The following is a 12,487-nucleotide window of genomic DNA, read 5'->3' as shown; positions in this document are numbered from 1 at the left end:
CTGATGTACTACTCCTTGGCTGGCATGTGCTTCTCCTTGGTCATCATCCTGGTGTGCTTCTCCTTGGCCATCATCCTGATGTACTTCTCCTTGGCCATCATCCTGATGTACTACTCCTTGGCTGGCATGTGCTTCTCCTTGGCCATCATCCTGATGTACTTCTCCTTGGCCATCATCCTGATATACTACTCCTTGGCCATCATCCTGATGTACTTCTCCTTGGCCATCATCCTGATGTACTTCTCCTTGGCCATCATCCTGATATACTACTCCTTGGCCATCATCCTGATGTACTTCTCCTTGGCTGGCATGTGCTTCTCCTTGGCCATCATCCTGATGTACTTCTCCTTGGCTGGCGTGTGCTTCTCCTTGGTCATCATCCTGATGTACTTCTCCTTGGCTGGAATGTGCTTCTCCTTGGTCATCATCCTGATGTACTTCTCCTTGGCTGATGTGTGCTTCTCCTGGTGTGTGCTTCTCCTTGGCCATCATCCTGATGTACTTCTCCTTGGCTGGCATGTGCTTCTCCTTGGCCATCATCCTGATGTACTTCTCCTTGGCTGGCATGTGCTTCTCCTTGGCCATCATCCTGATGTACTTCTCCTTGGCCATCCTGTGTTTCTCCTTGGCCAGTGTCCTGATGTGTTTCTCCTTGGCTTGTGTCCTGATGTGCTACTCCTTAGCACCACTGACACCTCCAGCCCCCTTCCACATGGTTGTCTCCGCAATGCATTATCACTTTCAGTTTCAAAGCGGCTGACCAATGCATAAACCCAATGCAGTGGACAGGCCTTGAGAGCCTAACCTTGGTATCATCATCAACATTAACCACTTCTCAGCTCCCCAGCAGTGCTTTCCCACCTGTTTATATCAAATCAACAGATATCAGGTGCCTTTCATATATATATATATATATATATAAGTCATTCTTCAGTGCTGGTTACTGAAAGTGGGAAGTGGAGGCAAAAATTCAAACTGGTTAAACACTGTTTAGAATGTTTGTAATCAATAAAGTAAATCCTTTATATTTCCAGGAACGATTAAGAAGAAAACAATGAAAGTTACCAATGTTCATGTTGGGTACAGAAAATGTAGGGACATGCAATTAAATTTCCTTGGAAGACTTTAAATACACTTGCAATGTTTTCAATGTTTTCATGCACTTTTCTTGTTTTTTTTTTAGTATGGGAATCAAATGTGACACACTTCACAATCACTTCAACTCACACAGACCACAGATCAAATGCTACCAGCTCGGGCCACGGATACTACCACCTGCTTTCGGTCTTTCTGACTTCACAGTTAGCAAACATCTGCAGCATGCCCCACCCCTACCAAACAGCTTCAGCTGTCATGGATTCTCTTTTCAAACACACATACCATGCATAGAATGCAGGAAAAGCACACACTTATATAATCTCACACTTCATAAAGAGTGTTCCTCCTCTCGCAAAGCAACCATTTGTCTTCTGATTGTCTACAGTCCACTCATGCCAGAAAGAAGACGCTAAACAAATTATACATTTCCCACCATCGCCCCTTTCCCCCCCAAAAAATGGTGTATGGCTGCCTGAGAGCAGAACACAAATGATCACACACTTCAACATTTTATACCCCATCAGTACAGCTGCACTGCAGTTTCTGTCGACAAGCCCTACAACTGCTGAGTGCACGTGCACTGTCAAAGCCGTACTTCATGCACATTACAAACATCATCATCACAAAGAAACATGCACTATCCCCTTGGAAACACAGGTGAACAACATGGGACACTAAGGCGAACAAGCTAAAAGCACCAAGTGTGAATACAACTGATTGCGGAAGAAAAACTGAATGTGCCCACTGCGGTAGGGGAAATAATTGGTCCAGGAGAAGTAAACCAGGTGGTAAGGATAAATAAACCAGTACTCTGGACACTAAACATTGAAACACACACACACACAAACTCACACATGACCCCATCCAAATAGGAATAAACATAATTTTTTACTGTGATTTGATGAAGCATTACCTGCACCAAAGTGTGTCATCTCAAGTGACTGAGGAACATTGATGTTTCTTACTTTTTGAATTCATTATCAATTATTTCTCTTGTTAGATTAATGATCTCTTTTACAAAGTCCATACAAAGTCCATTAAGTAATTTTCTGTTATTGTATTTAGATATTTATTTCAAAATCCACCATGCATTTACCCAGTTTCCCCCAACTCATCATTCATCCACCTCCCATTCCTCTCCTAAACGATAATACTCAAATGTAAAAATCAGTACTGTAGCAAATTGTCTACAACCAGTAGTATGTGTGATGGGATATTAACTCATTCTACCCTGTTTATGAGTATATTCATAATGTTGAACCATCCATTTCTGACTGTTCACAAGTACACTCATAACAGAGCATTGACCAAGAATGGAGCATTCTCATTCGGTTATTCCTGGTCAGGTATTTTTTCACTTTGGTGACATAAACCTAGTTCTCAAATGGTTTTCTTACATGCCACTTTGTCACTATTTTTGTCTGCACTGGATCTATCAACTTTCAATCATCATGGATAAATGCCCACAATGTCTCTCAGTTGAACAAGCATCCCACAGGATTCCCGAGTGGGTTATGAACTACAGCAGTGATACCGGCCACCATGGTGAAGTGGTTAGTGTTGCGGACTGACGGCTGGGAGGATGCAGGTTCAAATCCCAGTAGAGGTTGGTTTTTCGGCCCACAGCTGGCTCCTACCCAAAGTTCAGTGTGCTGTGGGCTTAAATGGGGAGACTGGGACCACACTGTTGAGTGTCATCCACTTTCAAGGATGCGTTTTTGGGTGTGTTGCTCTAATTACCTGACCAACACTGCCAGTGTCTGTATCATCTGTATCTCTCTGGCCTTGTTAATGCCGGGATATCATTATGACAGGAAGCGTACAGTACAGCCTTGTCACACAGTTCCAAACCAAAATGGACCTCCACGGCAACATCGTCATCATCATCGTCATTCTCCTCCTCCTCCATCATCATCAATATAAACAAAACAGTCTCTTAAGTCTGTGGCCTTTCATGCCCTGCTCTCAGGGTGACCTCAGTTTTGATACCCCTCCACTTCTGTGCTTGGGGAGAGTCCTGTCAATGTCTTCAGAGTGGGCAGATTCATGGGGGGCTGTTTGAGGGATGTGATGGTGGTCTCCACTCTGGGAGGGATGCTCACTCAGTCTGGCTCTGTGACTAAGCCATTATTGTTGTTAGTAGGAGGCTTTGTAGGTGGTGTCCTAAGTATGTTAAATCAGAACAGGCACCACTAAACACCATGGAAGTGACTCAGCAGCAGTGCAGAGTCTCCTCTGGTGTGTGGCCTCCTGGTGACCTAATATCGATGGTTCCCTGCGGACTGCCGACGCTGGAACTGTGACGAACGAACCTGGGTGTGGCTGTGTATGGGGGAATCTAAATGAGCGGCATGGGAGTAATGCCACTGAAACGGTGCAGATGATTGGGCAGCAAAAAAACAAACAACAACCCCCCCCAAAAAAAACCCCAAACTACAACAATGATGACAAACTCATATCAGCGAGCAGAGTGACAGTGAAAAATAAAGCTGTTGCATCAACATCGGCTGGCAGATCAAACTTGAACTGCGTGTGTTACTTGTTTACAAATTGTGTTATTTATATCACAAAAACAATTATGCTTGTCTCAATAATCACAAAAAAAAGCAGACAAGTAGTTTGTACACATGACACTAACATTCTGGAATTTGAAAGCAATCCATTAAGCATTTCATGAGTTATCATTTTGTGCTCACATGCACATGTTTGCATGCACACCCGGCTGCACTGCTGGGCAGGGGGAGGAAACTCTAGATGCACGCATGGTGCAGAATGAGTTTTAAAGCAAAAGTTCCTCCTTCTCCTCCAAAGAGGAAGAAGAATTACCTGAGCATCCAGCAGACGGCTCCACTCAGGCAGCAGATAGTATCTGAGCCCAGTCCCCGCCCCTTCCAGCGTCACTCCGCGGATCAGCAGCACAAACATCAGCACGTAGGGACTGGTGGCCGTGAAGTACATAACCTGGCCAGAAAAAACAGGGACACATGCTTTATCCTCTGCAGTGCTGGCTGGACAAACCTGTCTAAAATCAAATCTTTGTGGAGAGATTATTATGGATACTGGCAAGCTTACAATTTATCAACTAAAAAAAAAGACAAAAAAAGACATTGATACAGTGTAACTGTGGTGTCGATGGAAATAGATTCCCTTTATTCTTGGGATAAAAGCTTTAGTGAGTTATGTGGAGTGGAATAAAACAAAACAGGCAAAAAAAAAAAAAAAAAAAAAAAAAGTGGCACTGTACCACAAGAAACATATTCAAGTTACAAACATTCACTTTAGTCCTGAAATAAACTTTACACTTATCACTGTAAAAATGAGACTATTATCAATTAACTGACCCCTCGACACCACAAATGTTAAAAAAAAGAACAGAATCACATTAAACATTAACAAATTAAACACAGAAGTCATCAGAACACAAACAGGGTAAAATCTGTGGCACCAGAGTAAAAACTTTTACCAGACAGAGAGCTTGCTGCCCATACAAAACCGCACAGGCAGCAAAGTCCTCTGACCGTTAAAGTAAACTTGCTCAACGTAACCAGTCCCTACCAGAGCTAAACGATGTGCGTATACATCGGTATAGCCGTAAGCAAGAAAGGACAAAAAAGTAAAAACAATAATAATAAAATAAAAACAATATTAAAAAAACAACAACAATAAAACCACGCCAGAACTATATGTTTCGTTTTCAAACGGGGGTCCGGTGATCACCTTTCCGGAAGACTTAATGCCCTTCCATATGCAGAAATACACGATGATCCATGCGAGTAACAAGCAGAGGGCCAGGTCCCACTTGATGGAGCCGGCCTCGCCCACTCCAGAACTCAAGGCCAGCACCTTGCGCCTGAGGAAATTTAGTTGTTGGCTAGAGATCCAGTCACCAGGCACAGTGGAAAGTTAGGGGGGGACCTCGGGGAGGGGGCTAGCTGTTTGGTTTCTCACTGTGTGTCTGCTTTCAGAGTCTGGGGTGTTCCTCTGTGGGGAAAGGGAGCGTTGGGTTGCTTGACGTGCTTGCAAAAAATGCATGTATGCCGGCATGCGGTTCTTGAGTGGCAATGTGTAAAGGAAGGAGAGCATGCAGGGTAAGGCAGGGAACGTTTTGTGATACCAGAGCCATGCCGACTGCGGCAAAATACTCTTTCCGCCAGCTAAAACTGTGCATGGCGCCCAACCTTACACCAACTTACAGCAGCAAAAGCTTCTCTGGTTACTTTTATCTGGTGAAGCTTCCATGTACAAAGTCACTTAAAATGTAGTAGTATCCTTAGCAGACAACCAGGTCATTCTCTTGTACCAAACCTTATTTCTTAGCTATAGAACACTGATCAGTCAGTCAAGTCTGGTTGAAGTCAGGAGAAAAAGTAAAATAAAGAACAATAAGGTAATGATGACTGATGGTACTGGATAAACAGAGGAGATAAAACAATGAAAAGCATATATTATGATATCAATGCTGTTTCTAGTCAAAGGAAAACTCAAAAATATCTTTAATTTTCACCACCACCACCCCTCCCCGCAGCCCCACCCCCCTCTCCCTCCCCCATCATTTCATTATGTAATGATTCAATCCTTCCAATCAGATGCCAAACAGACCAAACTTCAGACTTAATCATCATACACCTGCACCTTACAAAGAAAAAAAAAAGCTGCAGGAATCACACACACAAGGAATGACCAAAGTGTAGACAAAACCCATCTAAATGCCGTCATGGCATGTTGCCGAACCATAAAGCACAAAATGCTGAACAGATCGCCAACAAAAACTGGCATCCAGATGAAGCTCTCATACAACCCTGGCAAAAAAAGTCTGACAAACTGCAGACACCCAAATCCACAAAATCAAACAAGCATAAATCATACAAACCAACACATCAATTACAAATTCTGGTCTCACCTCATACACGTTTGTACTGACACCTCAGATTTTGCCTAACAACTGATCACTAATTTACCGTAAAATCTTCCGTACCCCACAGGAGGTGGGCTAGGGGTTCGCCGGCTAGACAAAAGACATATAAAGCAAAAAATATGGTTCAAATCAATGCATTCAGCATCATTAGGAGCGGGTGAAAGTTAAGCATTATAATCAACAACAGCAGTCAGGCAATTAGTATAAATGGCAAAGTATGGAACAGAAAGAACTGAAAACTTCAGCTGTAACTATTGTCCGGGAAACTCAAAAAGCAAAATAAAATGGACATGGTGGCAATGGTAAACAGTCCAGCTAACACAGTCGTCATATATATTAACAACACATACACACATCACGGGCTTTATCCCCACCACCGCATTCTCCTCCATTCGGTTTCATTAAACAACTATGAAGAGAAAAAAAAATCAAACAGGAACACACAAACATCCAATGGGTCTTTTGCAGGAAAGATGACAATATGGAAGAGAAAACAAAACAGAAAAATATGCGTCCCAAAAGCATTCCAGTGTGTCATTAAAAGCATTTTAAATACATACAAACAACACTTTCTTTCATAATTGATTTCTGACAGAAAAATATTGAAATCCAATCTGATTCTAGCACCAGGAGCCTAGCATCCATACCCATCATGTAACATGCAATGAATGTGATGGCAACACTGACAGACGACGACTCTGACGACAACAGTGACAAAGACTATGACAACGATGGCAATGGTCCTTTTGTCACAGCTATAGTATCATTTGCTTTTCTGTTAAGCTGTACTGTTATTAGTTTTTCTAACAAATGTGAGCTTCACGGAATAAGAGTGGAATTAAAACAGGCAAAAGTGGCCACAGTTAGAAGAAATAAGAGGAAAGGGGATTATCTTTATGACACATCAGGAAAGGAAGAAGAGGATACATTTTTTAATTATCTACTGATATGTGAGATCAAAATAAACGAAAAGAAAATGATTCCCTTTCATTTTCTTTAGTGATACTTGAAATTTCTTTTTCTTTTTTCAGTAACTTTTGGAATTCTTAAAAGAAATATTTCAACTTCAAGCATGGTCTGTAATTTCCGAATAGAAAATCAAAATAGAATGAACAAAATAATAAATAAGGCATTCTAATAAAGTCTTTCCTTAAATCTGGACATGACTTAAATGCAAACACAGGCAGATCAGAATAAAGGAAATAAAAGGAGTATCTGGTTATGCCCATAAATACAAGAGTTCAGAATAATGTGATGTGCTCCACATTTTTTATTAAAAAATAAAATCATTACTTTGAACTAAAAATAATAATCCAGAAAAAGGGAAGAACACTATCATTTTGCACTTTAACAAAGAAAATGAGCGACAATGGAGCGCCAAGTCCTTTCATCTTTCAGGAGAGAAAGACATATGTAAATGACAGGTGCTTTCCCATCCTCCCTTCCCCATCCTCTAGCCCCGCTTTACTCTCACACTACCCATCCCACACCCCCTCCCATGCACCCTGACATGCGTCATGTCAAGATCAGGCACTTGCTCTCTTTTTTTTTTCTCCCCCCCCGCCCCCCTCTCCCACTTTCCCCACATCCTCCCTGGTTTTGCTTTTTCCAACAGCAGATGCAGTGTAAGTGTTGCGTATAGGGGGGATAAGTCTGCATGCTTTGACCCGTCCTTAAAAATAATACTGAATCTGAAACATTTGAGAGGACTGGGTCCCACCTTCCTATGCCCGAGAGCCCTAAACATGGTGGATGCAGATTCGCTGCCCCTGATAGCCATGAAAAGCGATGGAACCTTCAACCTTTTTATTCACCAACACTGAGATCCTTTCAGACAACTTGTGACAACAGCACAAGCCCGCCAACAAGGAACCTATAAGAGATAAACCTGGCAATGGAATCTACTTTCTGGCACTGTGGAGACCAAGATACACCTGGGCCAAGGCTGTGAACTTGCTAAGGACATGGCCAGAGGCCATTGTTGACCTTTGTCTAAGTAATTAAATAACACCTTGTAGAACGATTTATAAATAACACCATGCAGATTAATCATTAAACTATTAAGCATGTTTAAATAATAAAAAAAAAAATAATAATAATGATGATAATGGTAATAATAATAATAACAACAACAACAACAATAAAAAGCAGGCTCAAGAATGTAAATGAATGAACTCGGCTCTTTCAAGTTTATCTCTTCCCAAGAAATCTCCTCCAAGTCCTTTTTTTCTATCCATAGCTTCTCTAGTCTTCTATCTAGCTGAATGTTTCATCTTTATACACGCATGTGAAAGGCGGGCATTAAAGTACTTTGATTTGTTTCTGCACAAGATTCGTTATCATCATCGCTATCAACATATTATAAAAGTCAGATTCTGTTCAACAGAGGAAAATTCTTGGCAAAAAGAAACAGTGACAAGCTTGACTGAGGGCAGATAGATATATTCATTATCATTATTAAGATACTGTTAAAGTCAGAATCTGTTCAACAGAGGAAAATTCTTGACAAAAAGAAACTGACAAGCTTGACTGAGGGCAGATATATTCATTATCATTATTATTATTATTAAGATACTGTTAAAGTCAGAATCTGTTCAAAAGAGGAAAATTCTTGGCAAAAAGAAACAGTGACAAGCTTGACTGAGGGCAGATATATTCATTATCATTATTATTATTATTAAGATACTGTTAAAGTCAGAATCTGTTCAAAAGAGGAAAATTCTTGGCAAAAAGAAACAGTGACAAGCTTGACTGAGGGCAGATAGATATATTTTATTCATTATCATTATTAAGATACTGTTAAAGGCAGAATCTGTTCAACAGAGGAAAATTCTTGACAAAAAGAAACAGTGACAAGCTTGACTGAGGGCAGATAGATATATTCATTATCATATTATTTAGATACTGTTAAAGTCAGAATCTGTTCAACAGAGGAAAATTCTTGGCAAAAAGAAAACAGTGACAAGCTTGACTGAGTATGGAATGTCTGGGCAGCTGAGGGTGAGAGGAGTGGTGGGGGTGTGAGTCTGGAAGACTGGAGGGATGAAACAGGCTTCAGGATCACAGTTAATTCTGAACAGGGTTAATTAAAGGAGAAGTTGACAACTTCATTTGTGTTACGCAAACTTGGAACTGAAGCACTGCTACAATTCTGTTGAGAGACCGGAAAATTGCACTGTTCAGATTAGCATGTTCTTGATGATAAATTATTAACACGAAAGCTGATAAATGTTCTGTTACTATATCAACAGAGATTCAACCAGGAGAAATATTTGCTAGATGAGGCAACAATGAAAAAAGAGGTCTGTCTGTCTGTCTGTATCTTCTCTCAAGTCTAGAGCGTAAGAAAAATGAAAGACTGCAGTGGTGACTGAAAGCAACGTGCACTTCAGTGCTATCTTTGTTTCTTTCTTTGTTCACTCAGTCTTGCCCAGTCACTATGTCCCCTTTCTTCCCGCCTCCCCCTTTCTTCCCCCATTCCCCATTCTTCCCCTCTCTACACAATCCACTCTGTATATACAGAACCATGCTGAATAAAACTGCTGACATGGACTCTTTGGACAATATTTTGTTGACAGCAATCATAACCCCAACTAAATACTTAAAAATCCATGCATGTCAAAAGAAGGAGAGAGGGACAGAGTGAGACAGACAGACAGAAGGAGTGATATTAAATAGATAGATAGATAAATAAATAAATAGATATAGAGAAAGGGATGGAGAGAAAGAGGGAGAGAAAGAGTGAGAGAGAGCGAGATAGAGAGATAGAGAGAGAGAGATGGAACAGACTGGATATAAACTGGAATAAAGTATCTATAGTGAACGAATGGACAAAACACACTCCGTGAAGACTTTGATCCGTTCTGATTCAGCTGTCACAAAGGCTCTAAAAGCCTGTCTTTACACCTTTTTCTATCAGCTGTCACAAAGGCCCTAAAATGCCTGCCATTGCAATGGTGAAATTCTCACACTGAACACAAGCAAAGAGAACAAAGGGTGTTTTTTTTTTTAAAAAGTGCAAACTTTCAAGGTGATAATGCACTACACCCCTACTAAATATAGCCGATCATATAATTAAAAAAAAATTTATATAAAAAAGTCAGAGAGGTGTCAGGAAACAAGAAGACATGACATGTTGTGATCAGAATCCAACATGCATGCTGACTGCTGATTGTTAAGTTGACTGTTGTGACTCTTACCTGCAAAACAGAGAATCCTGAAAGAAAGGTGTGTCGGTGTCGGGCTGTGTGTTGTGTTTAAGTGCGGGAGAGAAAAAAAACAGAACAGAACAGAACAGAATTCAGACAAGCACAGAAAGACTGTCCAACGTCAAAAGAAAAGAAAAAAACAAAAAGAAAGAAAAGGAAAAGAAAAGGGCAAAAGGAAAGAAAGAGGAGAGAGGGGAGGGGGAACATAAGACATTAAAAATGTTTTCACTTGGCATCAATAAGTAGAATCTTCCCAGAAGGAAACTCTGTCACACGTTCTTGCTGAGTTCAAAGGCAAACCATCATCTTTCTTCTCTCTTCCCATCCCATCTCCTCTGCGAAAGAAAGGAGAACAAGTCTTCCAAATTCAAGCCAGAAAGACTGAGTAAATGTCTTAAAATCCTGACAAAAAGCGACAACCTAAAAGAATCCTAAAATCAAACTGAGATTTGAACCCAAGTGTTGTACTGTCCCTGTCTCAAGGTAAATACAAGTCTGTCAAAAGATTCTACTTCCTGTTGGCGTGTATGTGTGTATGTGTGTGCTTTGTCACTGACACATTGGATCTGTCTTGTTTGTAATTAATTATTTATAGTAACTGTTTTTCCCCAAATTGTTGATTATTTGATGTACTGAGGAGGCAGAGCGTATTATAAATACCCATTATTATTATCATTATTAATAGTAGTAATAGTAGTTGTGGTATCATTATCATTCTTGTTTTTGTTGTGTATCTGTGCTAGAGTGTAACAGTTGTTGCATCAAGTATATATCATTTAGTGGAATTTGTCAACTGTCCTATTACATTATCAATAATTGTGCTTTTAATGCGTTTAATGACTACTTTTCATCACATGTTTCGACTTCATCGCTGACTCAATTCATTTTAAGTAGCGAATTTGTGAAGCGCTTAAAGCTTATATATATATTCTGCTTGCATAAAAATACTGTATTATCATCATTATTTATTTATTAAATTGTATTATTATTATCATCATCATCATTATTTATATATTAAATCTTATTATTATTATCATCATTATCATCGTTGTTGTTGTGTTTGTGTGTGCTGGAGTGCAATATTTGTTGTAACAAGAGTATATTATTATTATCATTATCATTATTATCATCATCATTATTTTGTAAACCCTTCTAATCTGTACTGGCCAGAAGCACTACATGTGATGATTTTGTACTAAAAAAAAAAAAAAAAAAGAAAAAAAAAAAAACACAACAAAGAAGGACAATTACATTAAAGCCATGCAGTAATTGATATGTGCATGTCCCATAGTCTGGTAGCAGCTGTGTCGTACACACAGATTAGGACCCATTCAGCTCTTTGTGGCAGCCAGCATCAGACATTAATCCTCTGCACCAGATATTGATTTTATTGTCAGTCACCAATTTGTGAAGTTAAAAACACAGTTTATGATGTTTGGCAGTTTTAAGCTGCTGTATTTTGCCTTGCCAAAGGACAACATTCTCGTTGCCATGGGTTCTTCTTCAGTGTGCCAATCTATCACTTCCAAGCTCACATATACCCACGCTTTAGTGGTAGCTGCATTATCACCAGTCCAACCGGTCATGCGAGTACATTTACTTCCTTGCAAATGGTGAGCACCTGCCTTGATGTGTGTGTCCAAAGCGATTTCTCAGCAAGTTTTGATTGAATTTTTATGCTTTTTTTTTTTTTTTTTGCATTATGTAAAGTGAACAGTTGTTGAGTGTCAACATGGCTGCCAGAATACAAAGTACAGAAGATATGGCCAGAAAGATTCTTGTTCAATTTGCCACACAACGGTGCTGATAGCAACTGTGATAACATGATAGAAAACAAAAGTAATGTTGTTGTTGTTGATCAAATGAAGTGATTCCTGCTGTCCTAATGATAACCACATGTTACAGAGTTCATGCCCCTGGGAGGGGGCAGGGTCATAATGGAAGAGGGGTGGGGGGTGGGGTGTAGAACCCCTCCAGCCCCACCCCCCTCCCCATGCCCCCCTCCTCCCCCAACACTATTTTAACTTTACACCTTAATTTGGGGGTTTTCATTATCTGTGACACCCTCTGGATGAAAGCTCCAAGAACATTTTTTTGTTTACATTGAGTTTTTGTGTTGTAAGACTGTGTGATAGTGTTTGTGTGTGCGTGTGGGGGGGTGGAGGGGAGGGAACGGGGCGGGTGTATGAGGGTCTTTTTGTATGATTAGAACAACATTATAGTGGGGGAAAACAACATAATTGCACTTGGTTCTTGTGTCTTATCC

At 40.3% G+C, this 12,487-nt stretch overlaps 1 protein-coding gene across 1 annotated transcript in view; it reads right to left on the bottom strand.

Annotated features, from left to right (window-relative positions):
- Positions 1-12,487, bottom strand: part of LOC143284051 (sodium- and chloride-dependent taurine transporter-like) — a 122,728-nt gene that overhangs the window by 25,438 nt on the left and 84,803 nt on the right. Inside the window, exons 5-6 of the mRNA XM_076590657.1 lie at positions 4,816-4,948; positions 3,925-4,059 (exon numbers count right to left, since the gene is read on the bottom strand). Of these exons, the coding sequence (XP_076446772.1) occupies positions 3,925-4,059; positions 4,816-4,948 (268 nt within the window). The remainder of the gene's footprint in view (positions 1-3,924; positions 4,060-4,815; positions 4,949-12,487) is intronic.

This window comes from Babylonia areolata, chromosome 7 (genome assembly GCF_041734735.1).
Source record: "Babylonia areolata isolate BAREFJ2019XMU chromosome 7, ASM4173473v1, whole genome shotgun sequence".
In the NCBI taxonomy this organism is placed as follows: Eukaryota; Metazoa; Mollusca; class Gastropoda; order Neogastropoda; family Buccinidae; genus Babylonia; species Babylonia areolata.
Note: the sequence above shows the minus strand (reverse complement) of the source record. Positions and strands in the feature narration are given on the sequence as shown.